Genomic DNA, 22,210 nt, shown 5'->3' with positions numbered 1-22,210 from the left:
AAACAAGCTAATGATATATATACAGCACCTAGCTTTTGAGAACCTGAATGGGAACCCAATGGATCATTTACCTCAAAGTCATCAAAATAGACAAAAAGAGGAAATATCTGTTTACCATCATGCAATTTTAACTTTTCTTTCCATAATTCAGATTGAATGAAGCTATACATTATAGGACCTTTATATGATTGCAACGAATCATCATAATTAAGTAACATATTAAAAAAATTGGAATGTTCAAACAGTTTTTTAAATACTTGTCTTAGGGGAATTAAAGTTATTTTTACTTCTTTAGGTTCTAGTACAACAACACCATTATGAAGTCGATCATTTAGTGTATTTGCTATTACAATTTGATTTGGTTTAATCAATAATCCAACTTCATCTAAATGTTTAAACCGCAAATACTCTGTTTGAATATTACAAAAAGGGTCAGAGATATTTGATAGTGCATTTGAAATTGAAGATAGGTCAGAAATAACATCAGTTATATTAGTTTTTGAAATACAAACATTTATTTTTAACTGTAGTATAGATATAAATGAGCTATTAAATTGTTTGATATCATCAAGAAGGGTATCAACTTTGTTCCTAGGAATCGAACTACAGCTATACCACTTTGAAGCCAATTGAATAGCATTTCTTGTTAATAATTTTTTCAGAAAATCATCAGTTACTATTATATCATTAGTTTCATTGCTATTAACTGTACCAGATGTACATGTACCTTCTGTAAAATGACTTTCTAGTGGATTTAAAAGTGAGCTATTGGGATCTATTAAATTTGTTGCAGTTAAAAGTGAATTTGTTTCTAAGGAAAATGAATGGCTATTTATATGTTTTTTAAAAGAGTTTAAACTACCAAAGGTTCTAAAACAATCAGGTTCTTTACATACAAACTCTTTTATAGTTTTCACATCATGAAAAATATTTAAATGCACAAATAAATGAACGGGAATTTGAAAATGTTCATTACATACAAAACAAAAGGGTATTTCAATTTTTTTTTGATATGTTGTAGAATGAGAAACTTAATACTTACAATAACTAATTATTGATATCTTTAAGTAAACTTTTAACGGACACAAATTGTTGATCGGATTTGCTAGCAGCTTGAATTCCATAAAAATATATTTGGAAGAAGGTCCACACTTGCTTAGCTTCCACCGGGTACTCCAAATTCAATGTGTGAAAACTCTTAAAGCACACATCAAATGCTTTTATCACCGTTTCGAGCTTAAAATATGTATCTTCAATAACTGCGTAGTATGCAATTTCTGGCGTAGTAGAAGAACCAACAATTACCACATATGGTTGCACAGTTAATCCGAGTGAAAAGGCTCTTTCAATTTTTGCAGAATTTAGCGATTTTAGTTCATTGACGTTCTAAGCAATAATGAAAATTTAATTAATATTTAATAAACTTAATTAATAATTATACTAACAATTATGTTAACAATAAATGCAGCTTCCTGTTCTAACTTTGAAGGTTTGTGGGTTGTACGTGTTGATGATGAACCATTTATTTTTGTAATTACAGTGGACACAGGTTGAAATAAACGTGGCAGTATACTAAATGCAGCTAAATCATCATCACCTAATCAAATAAGATCAAAATAAATTATAAATTAAACATTGACAATTATTGTTAATACTATTATTATTAATAACTAGCCTAGTTTAACTGGTGTGAAAAGTTGTTGTAATAATGATTCCTCTTGAGAGCCCAAATAAGGTTTTTTAATTTTCAACATTTTTTTTAAATGTTCTTTAAAACATTCAAATTTATTGAGCAATCCCATTTCCTTTGTAGGAAACAACTGAATAAAATCAATTTCAATCTAAAATAGATAAGAAACTAAGATAGGTAATATAATTAATTTACCTAAATTATTTTAAAATTTTAACACTTGCCAGTAAATAACCAGTGGGTTTAGTCAGACCTGGAAAAAGTTTAATGTTATTTAAGGACTGGTTTAACCTAAAATTTGATGTTTCTTTCCAAAGTTTAACTAAAGTAGTTTCTGGTTGAATATTATTTTTTAACCAATTTATAGAATCTTCAAAATCTATGACATAAATTACATAAAATATTAATATTGTATTAATACTTATGTTTAAAATATATAGCTACCATGTTCGACAAAATTAGTATTGTTTTCTACTATCTCAGAATGGTTTCTTTTTTTATTTGGAGTAATTCTTTTTATTTCTTTTTTTAAATGACAATATTTGTCATACAGTTTGCCTCTATTTGGAGTAATTTTGTCCCCTACTTTCAAATAAGGAATAAAATAAGTTTCCCAACTTTCAGTTGGGAACAACTCTTCAATGCCTTATTAAAAAAAAAATTTAAAAAAAAAATTAATAGTTCTTAAAAAATTAGATAATAGATAGATTGTTGAATAAAAATAAAAACATTAACATTAACACTAGGTACCATCAAGGTAGCAAAAGGTTTTTTTTTTAAAATGTTTTAAACTCCTTTTTTGTTAAAAAATGTTTTATATGGACTGTTTCACCACAACTTTTTTCAATGATACTTTTTTACTTCAAGGCAGTTTATAACAACAAAATTAAAAAATGATATATAATATTATATAGAATAATATGAAAGACATCTAATATAATACCATATAGTACCTTTCAAAGTAATTTGCAATTTCAAATATATAATACCTTTTGCTAATTCCGTAAATTGAACCTTGTCAAGTTTTATTGACTTTTGTATACGGTCTTTAATTATTACCGATGATAATTTATTTCTCATTGATTGATTTAAATAACCACAAGAACCATAGAAACTTAAAACACACTTCCCATCATGATATTGTTCCAAACAATGTTTAATGTTTGTGGTCGATGTTGATACTAATAATTAATACATTTATAAGAAATAAGGATACATAATATCATAATATATCATAAACTAATAAATACTGTTGTATTCTAGTTAAAAATTTTGGCTTTGAATTCCAATAATATATAATGTAGGTACCTAATCATAACTCAAATATAAATAAATAAAAATAAATAATATGTTAAGACCAAAATATTAATGTATATTAGTGTAACGAGAGTTGTTAAAGCTTTTAGTCATATTATGGTAAAATTAAAATTTGGTATTAAGTTAATAGGTAAAAATAACTATTACATAATATAATTCCATTTAATAATTTAAAATTGTATTTTTTTTTATACATTTTAAAAATATAAATGAAGTTCAAATCTGGGATAAAACTATTAATGTAATTCAATTTATATACTTAACTATAATTTAGTAATTTAGATTTTTTAACATAATACATTTTAGAACTATTATGCAAATGGTAGATTTATTATTTGTATTTATGAGTAAATTAAAATATTATGAATAGGTAGGTACCTAATTTTAAGTCATTTTTGTAATAATTTTATATCGGTAGCTAAATAGTACTATATGTTAATCCTAGGCTAATAATTTGTGAATTCTAAGTTATAATAATTTGTAATTTAGATATCAGATAGTTATTTAAATATCAAATTGTATGAAATAAATTTTACCTGAAGAATATTCATTATGTTTTTTAGTAATACTCGTGTTTGAAGACACTAATGCACTATCATTTAATGAAATTTCCTCCTCAACAACATTGCCGTCAAATGGTAATAATATATTATCTGTATCTGTTACTTCAAATTCCAAATTATCCCAATCAATCGCAGGGTGTTTTGGTTGTAATTCAATTTTTTGAACAGACAAATTCTACAATATTAGAAGGGTTGTATGAGAAAATACAAGATACATTCATTATTTCCTAAAAATAAATTTATCAGATAAACCAAAAACAATTTTTTCACAATTCCCCCCTCTTTTCTGAATATATAAAATAAAAAACCCCTTTAGGAGTTCATACTTTTAGATCTTTTAATTCTCCAAGTTTTTTCAAAAATACTGAGCGTTGACCAATCTTGGGAAACAATTGTGTGATCATAGTTTCAGTTAAACTTAACAATGCCATTTCATTTATTTCTTCATCTAAATAAAATATACAATTTATTATTTGAATAGGTACTATATTTTAATAATGTTACTTTCTAAGCCTGATTTAAATTAAGCTTTTAATTATGGTAGGTACCTTTAAAAACTTCAATGATTTCTGTCGAGAATCCCCATTCTTTTAATTTTGACTCTGTATATAAATCCATAATATAACACTAAAAATAGATACATTTTATAAAGCAAACATTCAAAATATCATTGAAGAGAATACTTTTAAGTTTTATTAGTGGGTAAATTATAATTTTTTTTTTTATTTTAGTACATTTGTAGGTACATAAAAAAGAATATTATTTATAAACAATTAATAAAATCATGACTGACTTTCAATAGTGTAACTAATACATTAAGTACCTACGTTATTATATTATTTTTTTTTAAATACCTAGGTATTTTATTGAGAAAGTATTTAAAGATTTATTTACATTTATTGTAAGTTTAAAAAAGTGTAATGTTAAATTGTGATAAATTGATAAACTTTATTTTTGTAATTAACTGATGTGTACTAACATTGATTCATAACATCTACTAAAATTAAAATATGATATTTCTCAATTATTTTAATTATAAATCATTCCTTGATTTCCAAAAGCACACCTGAGTACTTACCAATACTAAATAGGTTACTTTGGCACTTGCTAAGTACACTACCTACCTACAACAAAAATGCTATTCACGTTGTAAGTTAATTATTATTTAAATATTAATACAATTCCAATAGGTACCTAATGATTTTTTAGTTAACAATTTTTAGAAACTATTTAAGTACTGCTCGTTCTAAATAACTATACAGATAATATAATTAGTTTTACAGCATCCAATCGATGGGATAATTGATAGGATATCTAATCAACCGTTGGTATAATTTGACTTAATATTTATTAAAAAATCATTCTCAACTTTTAAACATGTAATATGTTAAGGATATTTAAATAATATTTACATATTATGTTTTCCTAATATTTGAAACTAAAACACTAACTTATCAACCCTAATGAGTAGGTAGGTAATGCTATTTAGACTGTAGTTATAATATAGCCATATAGGTAGCATAATCTAAATAGGTACAATAAATGTTGCGTAGGTAACATACCGAGTACTTAACGAGTAGATACCAGTTACTAGGTACTGAAGAGATAGATTTTGGTNCACACACACACACACACACACACACACACACACACACACACACACACACACACACACACACTTGATGTACATACCCGAGTCGTAACCATCTGCAGACACGTCGTATGTATAATGTTACATAATAAATGCCATCAAGTCCTTGAGCGCCATCCCCGGGGTGTACAGCGCAGTTATATCATTCGAACAGGTACCGTGTACATGGTATACGTATATAAATACCAGATATATATTATTATGCATGTGTATGTAGGTATAAGATGATTGCCTTTTATGCGCTGTGCACACACGACTATTATATTAAAACATGCGTTATAATATTATTACAGCATAGGAAGCAAAGCGTGCAGCCCAAAGGAGGACGAGTGAATGAAAAAAAATTGAACTTTACTTATAACTTTGAGTCAGCTAACTATAAATTAATGCGAACGTTTCATCTCACGTTCAGTACGTTAAGTTTTAAAAGATAGTAATTCAATAGCCAAATACATTTAACTATACAACTTTGAAGATATAAGACGGAGAAATACATTAACTCAACTCAGTTAAAAACAAGTTTGTTAAATATTTTCAAGTAATGCCTATTTCAAACGTAGTGATAGAACTTTAGTTTTTTTAAGTACCTAATAAGTTTAATTTGTTTCAGGTATTTTACTTAATTACATTTTCTATGTACCTAACTTACCTAACTATACGTATAAAAAAAAGTAATTTACAGCCATTACTGATCTCAGTTTTTATTTAGATTTAATTTAATTTGTCGACTTTGATTCGTGAAAAATATTTACTGAAGGGCTTGATTTTCGATAAACTATCAAAATATGCACTACACATTTTGAGTATTTGATCATACGCGTTGTGAAATGTAATGTGCAATTAGCACTTACTGAAGGTACGATAAAGTTAACCAGAAAATAAATGCAAATGCATGAAAGTATCCTTGGTATCTTCTAATAACCAAACCTTTTGTTAAAAAAGCATCCTATTTATTGCCTTTATTGCATAGTGGCTCTATTTTTTATTAGGCTAAAGCGATCACATGTTTTACTTGCAATTATTATTGTGTCAATTAAATGATTAAACAAAGAATATTTATATGCTTCTTTGCATTTAAAATCAATGTACAGACACGGTATGATTAAACAAAAAAGTTACCTAGGACGTTACCTACGTCAAGACGCGTATTATTTTTCAAATTAACTGGAAATATACAAAGGATATTCTTTCATTCGCTGTAAGTCATACAATGTATTCACTTCTTAACTTTTTAACTAGTTAATGCTTGCCTTTGATATGCGCCATTTATAATAATATGTATACATTAGTATTTTGTGTGTATTGAAATCGATCTGTTTAGTGTTATTATTAAAATATTATGTATCATCGACGGACACTTTTATTTATTTAATTATTTACATCAAATGTCTATAGCACGCATGCATTTTAAACTGAATATAAGTGCATGTTAGTTACAATAAAATATTACATTTAAGTAAGAAAGTGGATTATATAATTTTAGTTTAGTAATCAGTACTCTGTCCTATACCGAATGCTTCTTTGGGCAATGGTCTGATGATATTCGATTCTGCGTGGATCACATTCAAAAAATATGTGTTTAACAGAGATTTTTCAGATGCCATGTATGTGAAATCGTTTTAAAGTGCATTTAAGTTTAAGCTAACAAATTATTTCAGAACTTACATTATTGATTATTATTATATCGGCATTAACTGTTCAAAGTCAATATTTGGATTTTGATGACTTACCAAACAACCGAAAGCCCAAATTTAGACTAAATGGAAATACCTAAAAATGTTTTGATTTCAAAACAGTTGTTGATGTGTAAATTTGTATTCATTGACGACTTACTCTATATCGTCTAGTTAATATTATCAGCTGCATAAAAAAATCTGTATGAAAACGTAATTTAAAATTTTTCGTTTGAAAAAACAACAAAAAAACAGATAGCAGACTAATCACTCTGATAGCTTGTCAAAATCTCAAATAACAATTATTCACTCGGGTGACTGGAGAAATTATATTATTGTTATTCACACAGTGTTTAAATTGTTGCCCAATTGTTCAAGACGTTCAATTCTGTTGTTAGCCGAAAATAAACATAATATACACATTTTCGATGCACCTTTTTTGATAATAATGATATACCTAGGTACACGCGCTGCTTATAAGTGTGCACAATATGTGAATATTAAATTATTAATAATAAATAATAATGTTTGCCTGTCAAAAGCAATGACTAATCGCACAATGTATTTTTTTTTCATTTCGTCTGCTGAGTATTTGTTTACGTCTTCAACATCATCGTGATCATTCGAAATAATAAAGCGATGCGAATTGCTGACAAAACCGATACGGCCGAATGCGCATTAATAATAATGTTTTTATCGTAACGAACAAAAGACAGTGGTGAATAATAAACCACATAGTCCAAACACTGAAGTCGAAATGTTATTGTTATTTTGAATAAGATTTGGTCATCGGAGTTCGATAAGAAATCGCGTAGGTATTTAAAATAAATGATTTTTTTGACAGTCCAATGTTATTTAAACCAACACTACAAGTAAAGTGGTAATGATTTTTACACAAATTGTTTCTGCCAAAAAAATAACGTTCGAGAGGGTGTAAGTCATAACAAACCCTTTTGAGTTTTGGACGATGAACAAATACTTCCATTGTTCTGTGCAATGTGATAATATATTATTCCCGTATTTGGAGGGAAGTACCTCAGTTTCTCCGTAAACGAATTCGTCTCGGTTAAGAAAACGTCGTACGCTCAATGTGTTTTCTCCGTCTTACGCAGGTGCGACATAGCACATTTTTGTTCACCAGTTTCGATTATGTTAGCAGGGCACTAGTTTTGTTATTAGAGCGAATTGACCTATCATCAAACTTTTAAGTACGAATATTATATGTGTTCTCTCGTTGGCTTTTACGATATTTTAATCTTTAAGTGAGTTATGAGTATGTGAAGTATTAATATTTGAAAATTATCATGATTAACTTAAAAATTAAAATGTCGTAAGAAACCGACTAGGGAACACAGATAATATGGTGTTGGGAGAATACATGAGTTTTTACTATTCTCTGACCACGTTATATTTATTCATTCATTGCTTCATCCTATACTTGGTATGACAATAATGAGCCAAAAGAGGATTGTTTGACACCCTCATCACACGTCCTTGAGCACGTCCAAGGGGCACGATAAGCCAATAGATTAACCAATTCAAGATCATTAATCAACACATTGTTGCATTTTATTTTAAAGTCTTACTGACAAAGTGCCTACTGCAATAATCGTCAAAGCTTAATTATGAGGTATTTTTATAGCGGAAACGGGTATATTGTATTAATATATAGTTATTATTATGTAAATACGATTGCACTCCATAAAGTGGTTACCAACACTTGCACGGGCTTGAAAAAACAAACGTACTTTATCACGTCATTGTACGCATGCAAATATATCAAGTGGTATTTGAAACCCAATGACAGGAAATTATATTTTCCGAGCGGCGGTCCAAGTTCACGAGTTGATATATACGCATACGGCACGCCATATGATATAACTCCTGCATTTTTGCTAAGTCGCTTATTATATTATGATAATATTATTGGTTATGCTTTCGAATTCCAAACGAACATAATATTATTATTGTAACCCGTAATAACATATACCGCACTGCAGTGACCGGATGCGCCGCACATCTCATTTGGACGTTTTATGTATGGGATTGAGGTGGTACGATATTAATTATTTTATTTAAGTGGAAGCATAACAAATGTACTGGATTGTGCGTGGTTCCAGTGTAATTTGATATAGGTCTGATGTCACGATGTTATGTACCGGTTTGGAATTTCAGCGGCAGATATAATTCCAGAGAAATTCCGTATAGATTATCAATAATATTATTTTTGTCTTGCCTACAAAAAAAATATTATTATTATCGTATAGTGTTCACTATAAAAGACCAATAATAATATCACACATTCGACCGAAAAAGCACGATTTAATAATGTTAGAAACATACATGGTGTTAACGTATTTTTTGTTGATAAATTATATTGCTGCAGTGGTTTTCGTATTATTAAGAATATAATATAATCAATTGCGAATTGTGTATAGCCGGATGTGACCATGGCCTTAGTCAACAATTATATTATTATAATATCCACCTAATCACAACATTGATGAAACTAGATACTTTGGACATTCGGTGTGATGAAACGTGTTACTTGCGGTATTTTGCCCACCAATTATTATTATCGGATCCATTTCCCCAGCCCCTCCCCCTCCCCCATAATATTGGAGTTTAGAATTTTTTTTTTAATCGCTTTCGTGAGCTGCGTTAGGGGCCATATTTTGTTCTACTTGGTCCCACGTTTGTGCCGAGTCTCTAACTCGACGAAATCAAATTCCATCTTACTTGCGAAGCTCAAGAAATGCCAGCCACGCCATATTGGAACTTGAATATTTCAAAATTTTTATACAGTGAGGCAAGAGACATGAATCTTTATTATCATTGGATTTCCGTTACTACATAAATGATGAAATACTGTCGATTATCGAATGCAAGATAAATAAAAACACGTTCACGCGTCTAAATAACGGTTTGCGATGGACATTTAATTTACAAAAAGAACTTGGCCTTTTTCCACCAATAGGCTGCACTATGAGATGATTACACCTCTAAAAGATATCCAAAAAGCTGATTTATACATCAATTTAATTTAGTAGGTAGGTACCTACAACCATAGTTGTTGACAAAAAATTGGCAATCTTTCAAACAATAGAATAGTTTTCACAGCGATAAAAATACAATAATTCTTTATATTCTATAGTATATCAAAATGAATGTTTGTTTTGTTTGTTCGTTCACTATAAAAATTCAAAAACAAGACCATTTTCAGTGTTTTTTTCAGACTCGTGGATGGCTTTTAACTTCATTTTTCCTTTATGTAACATTGTTAACTGATGATAAAATAGTTATTATAATTAGATATATATTTCTGTACTATATGGTATTTTGTCATTTAGGCTAATAAAGCTATTCTATATAAAATGTGTAAAACTGAGGAACAGCTATCGTACAAGGTGATTTTTTAGCAGAAGTTTATGTAATAGATTGAACCAGTTATTTTAGCATACTTTACTCACAATTGATAATATTAAAATCAAAACCACTTTTATTATTAATTTTGTTCTATTTGAAATTTAATACTCAGATTTTGATGTCCCCCTCACTTTTTTCTGATCGACTTCAAAATACCACAAAATAATTGCAAACAATTCCAAATCAATATTTGTAAATTTTGGTGAATTTTTTCGACAGCTCAACTAAATATTCTAAAATGTACCTATTAATTTGCAAATTCTAAAACCTAATTTGCAAAAAATATTAATATGCAAATTCTAAAAACCAATTTACAATCATTTGCAATTAGTTTACATAAGTATTTTAGTTGTGTAGGTATTTGGTAAGTCGATCGAACCAAGTGTGGGGAGAGAGGTACTTTACATACATTGTCCGTTGCAGCTGGATTTACCCATCTTGGATTTATTTATCTTCGGGCAACGCCGGGTAATACAGTTAATATAAATTATAATAAATAATAATCAAATATGTAATGGTATAACACTGCAAAATCGTTTTTCAAATACGATAATTTATCGTTGTGGCTTTTCAAATTTATGATTTTAATTTATAATATTAATACACAATTAATATTCTGCACTGAGCTATAGTCGAAACGAGTTGCCGTCGTCAGGTACGCGCATAATGGAATTTCGAGCGTATAATATATAAGGAGTGATCTCGCCTTATTTGTCTCTATAAGAATAACTTATTTTTGTAATTATTATTTATTAAGTAGAGCTTTTGAAAATCAGTCTTTCCGTGTTCTAGATTCACAACCATACTGTCCATTGTTATTCATAATAATTTTTGGTTGACTTTGATTCTTAGAATTAAATAAAAAAATATTTGTTTAACCGTTTCTTACAAAATTTTATAAAGTGTTACAGCAAATTTTTATTTATTGCCAAATAATTTAAAAAATTGAATTATGTACTGATTTCCACTAAGTTAAATTGGCAAGGTGAATCGTAAAGTCTTAGCTGCAGGATACGGAATCTCCGTTGGTCGCGTCTCCTAAAGCATATAATATTTTGTACATAATATTATATATGTAATAGTTATAATTTGAGAAAATTTCGACCTCAACGTCGTATATAAATTATATAAAATTATATATACACATAATATAATATACCTAATAATAATATATAGGTAGGTTTATTTTAAAAGGAGATTAGTAAGTATATAGCGGCCCGAGCTACAAGGAAACCGAGTAAACTATATGTCCGATGCGATCTCACGACATTGGACTATGTGTTGCTTATTAAATAATAATAATATTATTAAATCGAACCGATGGAACAATAATGTTAATATCCAATACCCTTATAATATTATTGTATGAGTTGTGCTTAATCTCCGGCGTCTCCGCGAAGTCTTTTTCTCCCCAACTTAGTACATGGTATATGGTATGTATATTAAGTATTTACAGCCATCTAAACTGTCAACTACGCCATGCCCCGATATATAGGTATCGATGTCGATGCTATTTATTTAATAATATTTTATGTTCACATTATTCGAAACTCTCTGGACCGAGCACGAATCGAATTCGGTACCCTCGCTCGCGGTTTACCGTAATAACATTACGCACACAGGTATAAACCACGGTGACCTAACGGTAATCCCGTGGACTTCCCACTGCGCTTTCCGGTCGGGCGACGATTATTGTGGCCCCTTTACACTTAGACGTATTATACAAAATATTTAGTATATGTTCGACGTGATAAGATTTGTTATAGTTTACGCTTATTAAGTGTATTGTGTGTGTTAGTCGATTAGGGCGGTGTATGGACAACCTCGACATCATGCGTGGCGGTCAAGACTGTCGTTACAATATTTAGGGGAGGGGGTGTCACGTAGGTTTTAAAAATAGAATACAAATGAGGGTTAAAACGATCAATACCTGCAGTTGATTTATTGATAGGCTAAAATACTACCTTCCCGTACAGGTTGAAAAAATATCCGGAAAACGCCTAAAGAACCTATCTGATGCGTAATGTGGACATAAGCAAGGGTTGGTCAATTCGATTTCGGGGAGGCGTAAGTAGTGTACCCTTCACGGGGGTGAAATATTTCTAAAGACGTCGCCACGGCGCCGGCAAGGTAATTTACGAGTATATATTTTCTATTTATGCGCCCACCTCGATGTTATAATAACAAGAAACGGTAAACGCGTACGTTTCGATGTACCATAGTATTATAATATAATAAATTATAATATATATATTATATATTTTTTATATTTCTTATTGCAATTATTTGTTGTTGTTGCTATAGTATTGACTAATTTTAATAAGTATACTGTTGGTGTTGGATTAAACCATACGAGAAATAAATAATACAATAGAAACCGTCGCTTGAAGACGTGTTCTAACTACTAAAAAATGTATTCTATAATAATTTTTATTTTATATGATATTAATGGTTTTCCAATAGCATAATCAGAATTGTTTTCACTGTATATTAAAAATAAAATAGTATACCACATTCATGGCAACTCCTCTACCAAGTGCAAGACTCTCAGAGTAATATTCATTATTGTATATATTATGAATCATAAGGCCCGGAAGTGTATGCACTAAGAACTAACGAAACATGTATGCACTTATGCTCTTAAATATGCCCTTATTTTTTTTTAACTTATAAATAAGACGAAAAAAAAATTATTAGTTATGAATTTATGAGATACTACTCAAGATTTTTATTTCAATTTCTTTGACTAGTAATTAAAAACATTATTTTATTAATTAATATTCATTTTTTTACATTACAATTCAAAATCAACGTTTTTGATAAATTCTCAAATTTGAACGACCGCCTGTTATTTACCAACATATTTTTGTACACCGAAAAGCTCCGCTCCACATCAACCGAAGAAATTGGTGCGTATTAAAAATATAGTAACTATCACAAGAAAAATCTTTACACAAATTATCTATTGTCATTTCTTCTCCCAGTACAGTTTTTGAAATTTTTAATAGTGTTTTAAAGCCCAGATTTTTTTCAATAACTTGTTTAAATTTTTTATAAATTGTAATGCCTTTGTTACACTTTACTGAAGTTAATTTATTTTCTACATTCTCCACAGTTTTGATTGCGTCAGTCAAAAGAGTTCCCTGAGTTTCTAAACTTGTAATAACCGTAGCTAGAAATTCATAATTTGTATAAATGAAAACTAAATTTGATTCTAAATATTTTTCTGACGTAATTTTTTTAACTTTTCCAATAGCAAGCGCATCATCAGCATTTAATAAATTTACGACTTTTTTAGTGGTTTTAAAATTCTCACAGTAGTACATTGCGGCTTTTAACCAGGTCCCCCAGTGCGTAATGATAGGAGAAAGAGGCAATGGCGTTTCTGGGGCTTCTCATCGGTACAATTCAACGCGAGCAGGCGCCTTAAAGAACACTTTTTTCATATTCGAAATAAGTTCGTCAATTTTCTAGCATACACGATGCAAACCATGGGCCATGGGCCTCCGCGGTAGTGAGGTTATTTTATTTATTAATATTTAATAGGTCCTTTAGAAGTAATTTATTTTGTCAATTACATAATAGTTGACTCAAGTATGCAGTTAATAACAAAAAAATCGTAATGTATGCAGATACATAAAAAAAAACCCAAAATATGCAATTACATGAAAATAAAATTTTTTATTTGGATTTGTATAAGTATAATTCAAATTTGTAGTTGATCTAGCAATTTTTTAGTCCATTCAGTAAAAACATTCAAATGCATGAACTTCCGGGCCCTAAATTATTATTTATGATGTTCGAGATTCATTATCTGCGCCATCGTTCCAAGTCCTCAGCTCAGAATTTTATTACGAGAACAAAATCATGACGTACGTGCATTGTGCAATATATAATATTATAATAGTGTAATATCGACATCGCCGACTCGAATAATAATATTATTATCTGGTGATAAAATCGCGGTTTTCGAATGTTATGACTGCCGCCGAGCGGAACGAGCAGGAATCGACTGCAATATTATTATCGAGGATGTAACACTGGTGCGAGGTTTTTTCTCACTTATTATACTATTGCACACGATAAAACAATATTACCTACATAATTTTATATTATTACTTCGTTATATTATTGTAATACGATTATACTTTAAACAGTCGGCCACGGAGTGTGTGTACTTCGACTGCAATCGAGTTCCTCTAGAGTTTCACTGCACCACGATCACCTATCCGTATCGATTGGAAAGTATAAATTATTAAAAATAAAATTATATTATTGTGCGTACCTACAGCGTGGACATGGATGATGGCACTGCAGTGCGCACTCAGAAAGGTCAACGATGGTTTCGAATACTAATAAAAGTAGTTTTGGAGAGAACTAACTTAACTTAATATAACAATACTATATATAGGCACGTAATATTTGGAACCAGATGTCAATGATGACTTTTACATTTATTTTGTATTTGTTTTTAGAACGTCTTAGACGACGTTGATGTCTTAGCTAAAAACGTAGATCATCAACCGACGAATCTAAAGGTAAATTAATTTTAGATTCTGAGGGTGGAGAGGGATCTACTGATTTTAAAATTACGTGTTTTTTTCTGTCGTCTAGTTTTCGGGGCTGTAAAAATGCTTTGGTTTTCTACTTCAACGTCTTTTTTGATAGGAAAGTGAATTTAAATGGTACTTTGGGGGGAAGGGGTCAAAAGCAATGCTAGTCCCTTGTCAATTTCAAAGAGTAAGAAAAAAATAATGATAACCTGGGGTTTCTAAGCAAAACCAGTTTTATTATTATTTGTTTTTTTTTTATGTAACCCTACATATTAATTGTAGAATACATTACATTTTCATCAATGTCATGTAACAATAAATTGTATATACACAATTAAAAAAAATATTTTGATTTTTTTTAAGTTTCTTTGATGTGTTTCACTTGTTAAAAAAGTTTGAAAATCTAATATATGGTTATTACTTATATATTTTTATAATAGCAGTTCAAAAATATTAAAGATACATAGATAAGATTTTTTATAAGCATTTAAAGCCCAAAATATGTTCAACGAATCCATCGAAATCACGAACATTTGCAAACTATTTGTAACAAAAATTTATAAATTGTTCAATTTCTATAGCTGGAGATTGAACATTTAAAACAAATTTTCTCTTAAAAAATATAAACACATTTTTTTTTATAGATATTTTAATTTGAAATTTGGATAAATTGATTAGATATTTTAAAAAAGAATTAATTTGATGTAATTTAAAACTTTTATTCGAAAATACAGGGCACTTGATACTTTTAAAGTAGGTGCTTATATTATTATATGAAGAATGATTTTGCAAATGCAATGTTTTTGGCCAAAATTAATATTTTAACCTATCTTATTACTAATGTGTAAAATAAATTACTTTGATATCAATAATATCATAAAATATAAGTACTTAGTAATATATGATGTCGGCATATTGGCTGTCAGAATATCTTCGCTCAGAATCGTTATTCATATACAATTAATGATCATATGGTTTTATAAATATTATTAACATTAAAATCAATTTAAACACATCCATTGCAGTAACCCATAACACGACACCTAATAATGTACATCAGTGCGGTGCTCGCTTGACACTTATCGGTTAGCTCAATATTTGTATCTCTCTACTGGTTGGATTAAAAAACTCATTGAATATCTAGTCATAACGCTATTGTCTTTTCAGCAACCAGTGATAAATAAACATAGAATAATACATACATTGAAATGATAAGAAATTGGCTTGAAAATATATTGGGAAAATGTCAGGAATAAGGATATCCTGCAGCAGTGAACAAGATTTATAATGATATAGGTATACAGGTTAGAGGACTATTTTTCATATTAAATGGTTTGAATTCGATTTTTTTGTTAAAGTTCTCAAAAACGCATAAACCAACATAACAAAAAGAACAGAATATTTTTTTTCCGAAATTGTTGTGTAGTAAATAATAATATCATTAAAAGACTTGAAATAATTAAAAAAATAAATAAATTCCCAAAAACTTTAATACTGTTAGATGAAATTACTGTTCGAAATGTGTGTGTTTGCCTTTAGAAGTATCGCTGTGTATAATAAAGCAATATATTATTGTAGACCAAATACATGTTATTACAGGTGCATACCGGGTTATAGCCTTATAGGTTATACCTATATACTACTACCACCGTCACTACCACTACCACTACTATACCACCCCACTACCGCAATGACTAACTACTACATACGTTATATTATATGCGTATCCTGGTATATATGTATAGGGACGTGATCCCTCGAGGCAAGTCGTAAATATCGCACACACAAGCGCGTCGAGTCGGCCGAGATGAGTTTAGCTTTTAAAGTGGGTACAACATACCTACGCGCGTGTTTTAATTTATTGATATTTTCGTATATTATGTTTAATTAACTCATGAAAGAGGAGGTGTCTCGGCGATCCCTATGCAGCGACGGACGTGTGGTATTATTATTATTATTATTATTATTATCAATAATCAAATTGCGGCTTGTTTAATAATAATGTACTATATTTTTGTAACATAATATATATTATATTTAACATAACACAACACGGTGCAAATCTTTTATGACGACGTTCGAGGGTCCAATGCAAATATAGGTCACACAATAACCGACAGTCATAATTTATCAGTCGCAGCTAATCAACTATCAGTTCAGATTTCGATTTTCATTCATTGAAATCATCTGGGAAATATTCTGCTTTGGGTTGTAAAATAAAAATAACGTACAAGAATGCAATGAAAACCTTTGGAAAATCAACTTGAAAAATAATAACGATAAAAAATAGTTAAAAAGGTGGATTTATAGCGTTATCTCTGAATATCGCTGCTTTTCTAGTTTCAGTGATTTCAGTGTGGTTTATTTTGTACAACTTTTAAATTCATCATTTGTCGCATATATATATATATATATATATATAAGTGGGTGTTTCGCTAAGACAGTGAGCTCGGAGCAAAACCATGGTCTGGAGCCTGCACTGGTTCGGTGTCGTGCCGTGTCATGATTTATTAATCTTCTTCAACTGCACACTAACACACGCACACTTATATGCTGTCACACACACGCACACACACGACGTATAAAAGTCTGACCGCAGTAACGTTTCGTTTATCGCGGTGACCCGTAACACCGCACGCGGTATATAGGTATACTGCTCGGCGGCATTTATTGATGAGATTGGTAATATCGTTTGCCGACCGATACAAATTGAATTGTATCTCTCCGATACACGCACCGATACGGTGCGGTTCGATTCTATTAGTCGCCCTCCCCCCCCCCCTTCTCCTCTGGGGAGAGATATGGCGCGCAAAATCTCCGATACGAATTATGGTCAACGGCAGTAATTTGATTTTTCTCCGATCTTTCCCTCCCCGGCACTACTGTCGCCGATCCATCGTCTCGCCGCCACGGATGACGCACGATCGAATGACAATAAAAATCGAAAAGTAATATTAACGTCCGAGACGAATAGAAGGTATCTATATCTATAATGCCGTGGGTGTGCTGCAGTTGGTATCCTAACCCATAGATAATACGGTATTAACCAAAGGCGGTCAAGACAACAATAATTGTTTACTGTTGAGTTAGTTGGTTAAGCTAAGTTAGCTATATACGTTAGCAGTCAGAAAATGGTATTATATTCAATTATATATAAATGTTATGTGCAGACAAATGTTGACTCGATACCTCAGTTGAAAAAAGTTAACATTTTAAAAATTGTGATTATCTTTAATTAAAACAATTACTTAGTCGACTTAATTATTAAATCGAGAAATATGTTTTACTTGAAATCATTGCCTACAATATGTGATCAAATCGAATCAATTAATGATCTTTTAATTTTAACCTGCACAGATGTGGATTTGTTTAACACGATTTCAACAGAAGTTAACGTGTACACCTATTATTTTAATATAATATTGGATGTCCTTTAAAGTCGAAAGTCAGCATTTCTATTGTTTGTTTAAACTTTGAAAAATATTATTATTTCTTTTAATTTTTCCATTCACACCTTCGACATGTGTTCGCTGTACAAAAACCCTGTCTCTAGAAACAATAGAAACAGTGGAAAACATTTTGTCACTTGGGAAATCGGTAGGTTCGTTTGTGGGTCTGCAGGGAAGGACGCCGTTGGAAAAACGACTGACACACGCCGTTTATGGGTAGGTACGAAAAGTGATAATAATGTGTAACGGTCTAATATTTTTGCCATCATAATATAAAGTGTGCTAGTGCACAATGCATCGTTTAATCATTAATACAATTGCGTCGCTTTATTTGTAAACACATTACATAAAATATATTATACGAACTATTATACAGATAATATTATTGTAGTTATGTGTTATATAATATGACGTACTTACATAATAATAGGTATAGACAGACACAAGCGCATAATATTTTAATATTCTGGCGGTGGAAACGCGAAACGCTGGTGCGAGTAAAACATAATAATAATTATAATGATGATAATAACATAATAATAATAATAATAATAATAATAATAATAATATTCAATAATAATGTATAATATAGGTAGGTAATATTGTTGAACGTTTTACGACGTACGACAGTAATAATAATAATAATAATAATATTATCTCAAGCACGAAATCACGGTATACCAGGTACCATACTGTATAGGTCACCGTTTAAATAAAGATCAACGGCGGCGGCGGACATTCGAAATGTAATAATTATAATAATAATAATAATAATAATAATAATAATAATAATAATAATAAAACAAATAATACGCAACGACATATCGAGTGTCACACATTCGAGAAATCATCCAGAGGTGATGTATATAGTAATATATAATATAATATGTATATAATAGTAATGATAATGATAACGTTAAAAATGAAATTAAAAATTAAAAAGAAAAAAAGAAATTTGAAGCGTTTTCCGCCATCAGCACCGGAATCGCATAATCTCGCCATACCCAAGTACGACGGTGAAACGCCATTTGTCATGCCAACCATCGGTGATCGATTGACTGTTAAGTGCTCCACAGTCCACACGACCCGTCTCCAGCGATTTTCGACTATGAGAAACCGGAAATCCGGTGATCGAGAGTCGTCACGAAAACCGAAATACACGGAAAACGCTGTACACACAATATTGAATTGTTTTATATTACACACTGCAGACCCGATTCTAAGGTCCATTCTATTTTACAGGATAAAAGGAAACGAATTCACGGGAGAAAAAAAAGTCCAAAAAAACAAAAACATTGAATGAATAATATAGGTCGAAAAATAATTTTATAAAATAACAATTAAAATAGTTGTTTTAAATCAATTTTTTCTCGGACTTTTTTCCCAGATTTTTTTACAGTTTATAATTTCACGGATACCATCATAAAGGTACATAAAAATATAATACACGAATCGCTTCCGGTCAACCCACACACATATCATATAAACAGATGCTTCCGGTTGTTAGTGCGGCGTCGTCCGATGGCCACCACCGTGAGCCGAACGGTCCGACGAACAGGCTGTGTCCGGCGAGGACGGTGACGGCGATCTGGCCGCGGCCGCTACCGCTGACAGCTGAGGCGGAGTGACCAAGTACGGCGAAAATCTGAATCCGTTCGCTGCGGCGGCGGCCGCCTGGTGTTGTTGGTACAAACTCTGGTGGTGGTGTTGTTGTTGTTGTTGTTGTTGTTGTTGGTGATGGTGGTGCTGTTGTTGCTGCTGCTGATGGTGGTGGTGCTGTTGCTGCTGCTGGTGAGCGGCGGCGGCTGCGGCTGCAGCGGCGGCAGCCATGGCCGTGGGACCTCCACCGCCGGCCGCGGCCAGTTGCTGGTAGAGGCCTGCCGGGCCCTGCATCGACGCCCACTGGTTCCACAGGTGTTGGCCGCCGGCCGCTGCGGCCGCGTTATATATGCCGCACAGCGGACCATAAGGGCCACTCACTGCGGCCGCGGCCGCTGCCGCCCTCAGGAACAGCTGGGACCTGGCTGCCAGAACAGCCCGTTCTTCGGCCGTCAGTTGGCTGAGTCCACCGCCTGGGTCCAGCAACGGCGTTCTTAGCATGTGGTGCTCGCTCAACATCGACTCCATCGTTTCCCTGCAACAGTGACAAAAGGGCGTCCCAAATTGTAAGTCGAGAAGAATCGAGATTTGGTGTGAGTGGTGGGTGGTGGGTGGATGGTTGTGGGTTGAGAGTGTTTAGAACTAATACACCCCTCTAGTTATTTATTTATGGCAAGTGAAAAATAAATGCTCATACACTATGTACCATTACACCCTTGCAGGCAGTGACGTCACGAACTTATATTTTTTAGGCAATTGCCCCCAACAATCTTAAGCAAGTGAATGTTTATTTTGTATTTAAAAAAAATACACATGCAGTTTTTAATAGTCTATGTGTGGGACGGTGGATAACTCAAATGTTCTTCAGAGGGTGTGAGTTTAAAGTAGACTGCTGGCGACGGCATTTTTAGAAGTGTTGTGTGAAACAGATATTTTGTTCGATGATATGTATATAATATTATAATAATATTATACCATTTATGCGAGTGCTTTGAAGTTAGTCAGTCGAGTTCTGTAAACCAAATTAGTCATTGGCGAGGCTGTGGTAATAGGAGATTTCGTGGGATTTCGAGGTTTATTTTAATAATGGACCTGCAACATTATTAATTGTCTTTTGATTCAAAGGAGACGACGATTACGGTCTTATGAGGTGAAAACTACTAAAGTTGCAAGGTCCTCTCTGACACGAAAAATATTTCATTTATTCGCGAGCCTTATCATTTGCACGGTCTCACAGTATCTTTCAAATGTTTATTCTATATTATAAAACCTTCAATCATTTAGTTAAATTATTTACCTTTCGAATTCGGTCAACCTCGACGAATCTCGGAAACCTTTTGCAAACGGATTGCTGTCGATTTTCAACTTGGTTATCTGTAAAACGATAAACATAAAACATTAACATATTGTAATAATAGAAGTTGGACAGTACTTTCCAGAACGGTTACAGAATTCAGTGGTACATCAATAGCATTTACGTGACAACAGGCAATAATATATATTCGAATCGTTAAAATAAAAAAAGCTTGGTACATTTTTTTTTGGTATCAATACTTCGTCATTAACTTACTATTATTATGGTATAAACCATTGATCATATTATTTATATTTACCATATCCTATTATATTAAAACATTTAAGTATGGATTATAAACGATTTACTGATAATGATACCGTCGCCATGATCATTATAACTGATGATATCCTATATGATTGTGTGAACATTATTTCTTGACAAACTTTGAAATATCTACGAGTACTAATTTTTTTTTTCAAAGTTCTACTTCATATATGACGGTATACTTCTATAGTACTATAATATGATTATTGTGGTATAAGTACATAAAATATGTTCCAGTGGTTATAACCGAAAGCAATTTGGAACCACTACCCTACCCTTATTAGAAAATCATGGGTTCTAATGTTAAAATATGCAGCGCACCTCCGTTGGGGCACATTTGAGGGGCCAAAGGGCGCCTATATATGTATAGGTAATTGACTCTATAACCAATGGCTCTTTTATTATTTGTTCGTCCTGCAACTTTTAGAATCCGTTTTAAAAATTTTATTGTATTGTCCTGTTAAGTACGCGCGATACACTGCGAATAGTGATTCAAATTTGGAGGAAAATTTAGTTCAGACCCCATAAAATAAATAATGACTTATAAAAATAAATAGATTCACAAATAACAATAAACAAAATGAATGATATGTCATCGTAATATTATAAAGCTACACCAAAACACTTAAGGTATTCTATTATTTTATCATTCAGATATTTCCATTATT

At 31.3% G+C, this 22,210-nt stretch overlaps 2 protein-coding genes across 5 annotated transcripts in view; both read right to left on the bottom strand.

Annotated features, from left to right (window-relative positions):
• Positions 1-1,042: 1,042 nt before the first annotated feature.
• Positions 1,043-4,265, bottom strand: LOC111032216. 4 transcript variants are annotated; one of them, XM_022312469.1, is made up of 9 exons: positions 4,119-4,265; positions 3,897-4,018; positions 3,544-3,745; positions 2,680-2,871; positions 2,135-2,335; positions 1,915-2,069; positions 1,676-1,841; positions 1,446-1,597; positions 1,043-1,386 (listed from the first exon to the last, which is right to left on the bottom strand). In XM_022312469.1, the coding sequence occupies exons 1-9, from the start codon at positions 4,186-4,188 to the stop codon at positions 1,048-1,050; spliced, it is 1,599 nt and encodes a 532-aa protein (XP_022168161.1). In that variant the 5' UTR covers positions 4,189-4,265; the 3' UTR covers positions 1,043-1,047. The 4 variants fall into 4 exon arrangements, with proteins under 4 accessions (XP_022168161.1, XP_022168164.1, XP_022168162.1 ...); XM_022312472.1 differs by lacking the exon at positions 2,135-2,335; XM_022312470.1 differs by lacking the exon at positions 2,680-2,871.
• Positions 4,266-18,622: 14,357 nt separating this feature from the next.
• LOC111032210 (T-box transcription factor TBX20-like) overlaps positions 18,623-22,210 on the bottom strand; it is a 68,082-nt gene continuing 64,494 nt past the window's right edge. Inside the window, exons 5-6 of the mRNA XM_022312459.1 lie at positions 21,219-21,295; positions 18,623-20,456 (exon numbers count right to left, since the gene is read on the bottom strand). Coding sequence (XP_022168151.1) covers positions 19,826-20,456; positions 21,219-21,295 — 708 coding nt within the window. The 3' untranslated portion in view covers positions 18,623-19,825. The remainder of the gene's footprint in view (positions 20,457-21,218; positions 21,296-22,210) is intronic.

Source organism: Myzus persicae, unplaced genomic scaffold, assembly GCF_001856785.1.
Source record: "Myzus persicae strain clone G006 unplaced genomic scaffold, MPER_G0061.0, whole genome shotgun sequence".
NCBI classification, from domain to species: domain Eukaryota; kingdom Metazoa; phylum Arthropoda; class Insecta; order Hemiptera; family Aphididae; genus Myzus; species Myzus persicae.
This window is presented reverse-complemented; position numbering and strand designations above follow the sequence as displayed.

Excerpts from the sequence above, each read along its gene's own strand:
- LOC111032216 (XM_022312469.1), bottom strand. The coding sequence starts at position 4,188 with ATGGATTTATATACAGAGTCAAAATTAAAAGAATGGGGATTCTCGACA. Across the intron at positions 2,872-3,543 it reads ACATAATGAATATTCTTCAG|TATCAACATCGACCACAAAC; the intron begins GTAAAATTTATT and ends ATTAATTATTAG. Across the intron at positions 1,598-1,675 it reads TTTCACACCAGTTAAACTAG|GTGATGATGATTTAGCTGCA; the intron begins GCTAGTTATTAA and ends TTATTTGATTAG.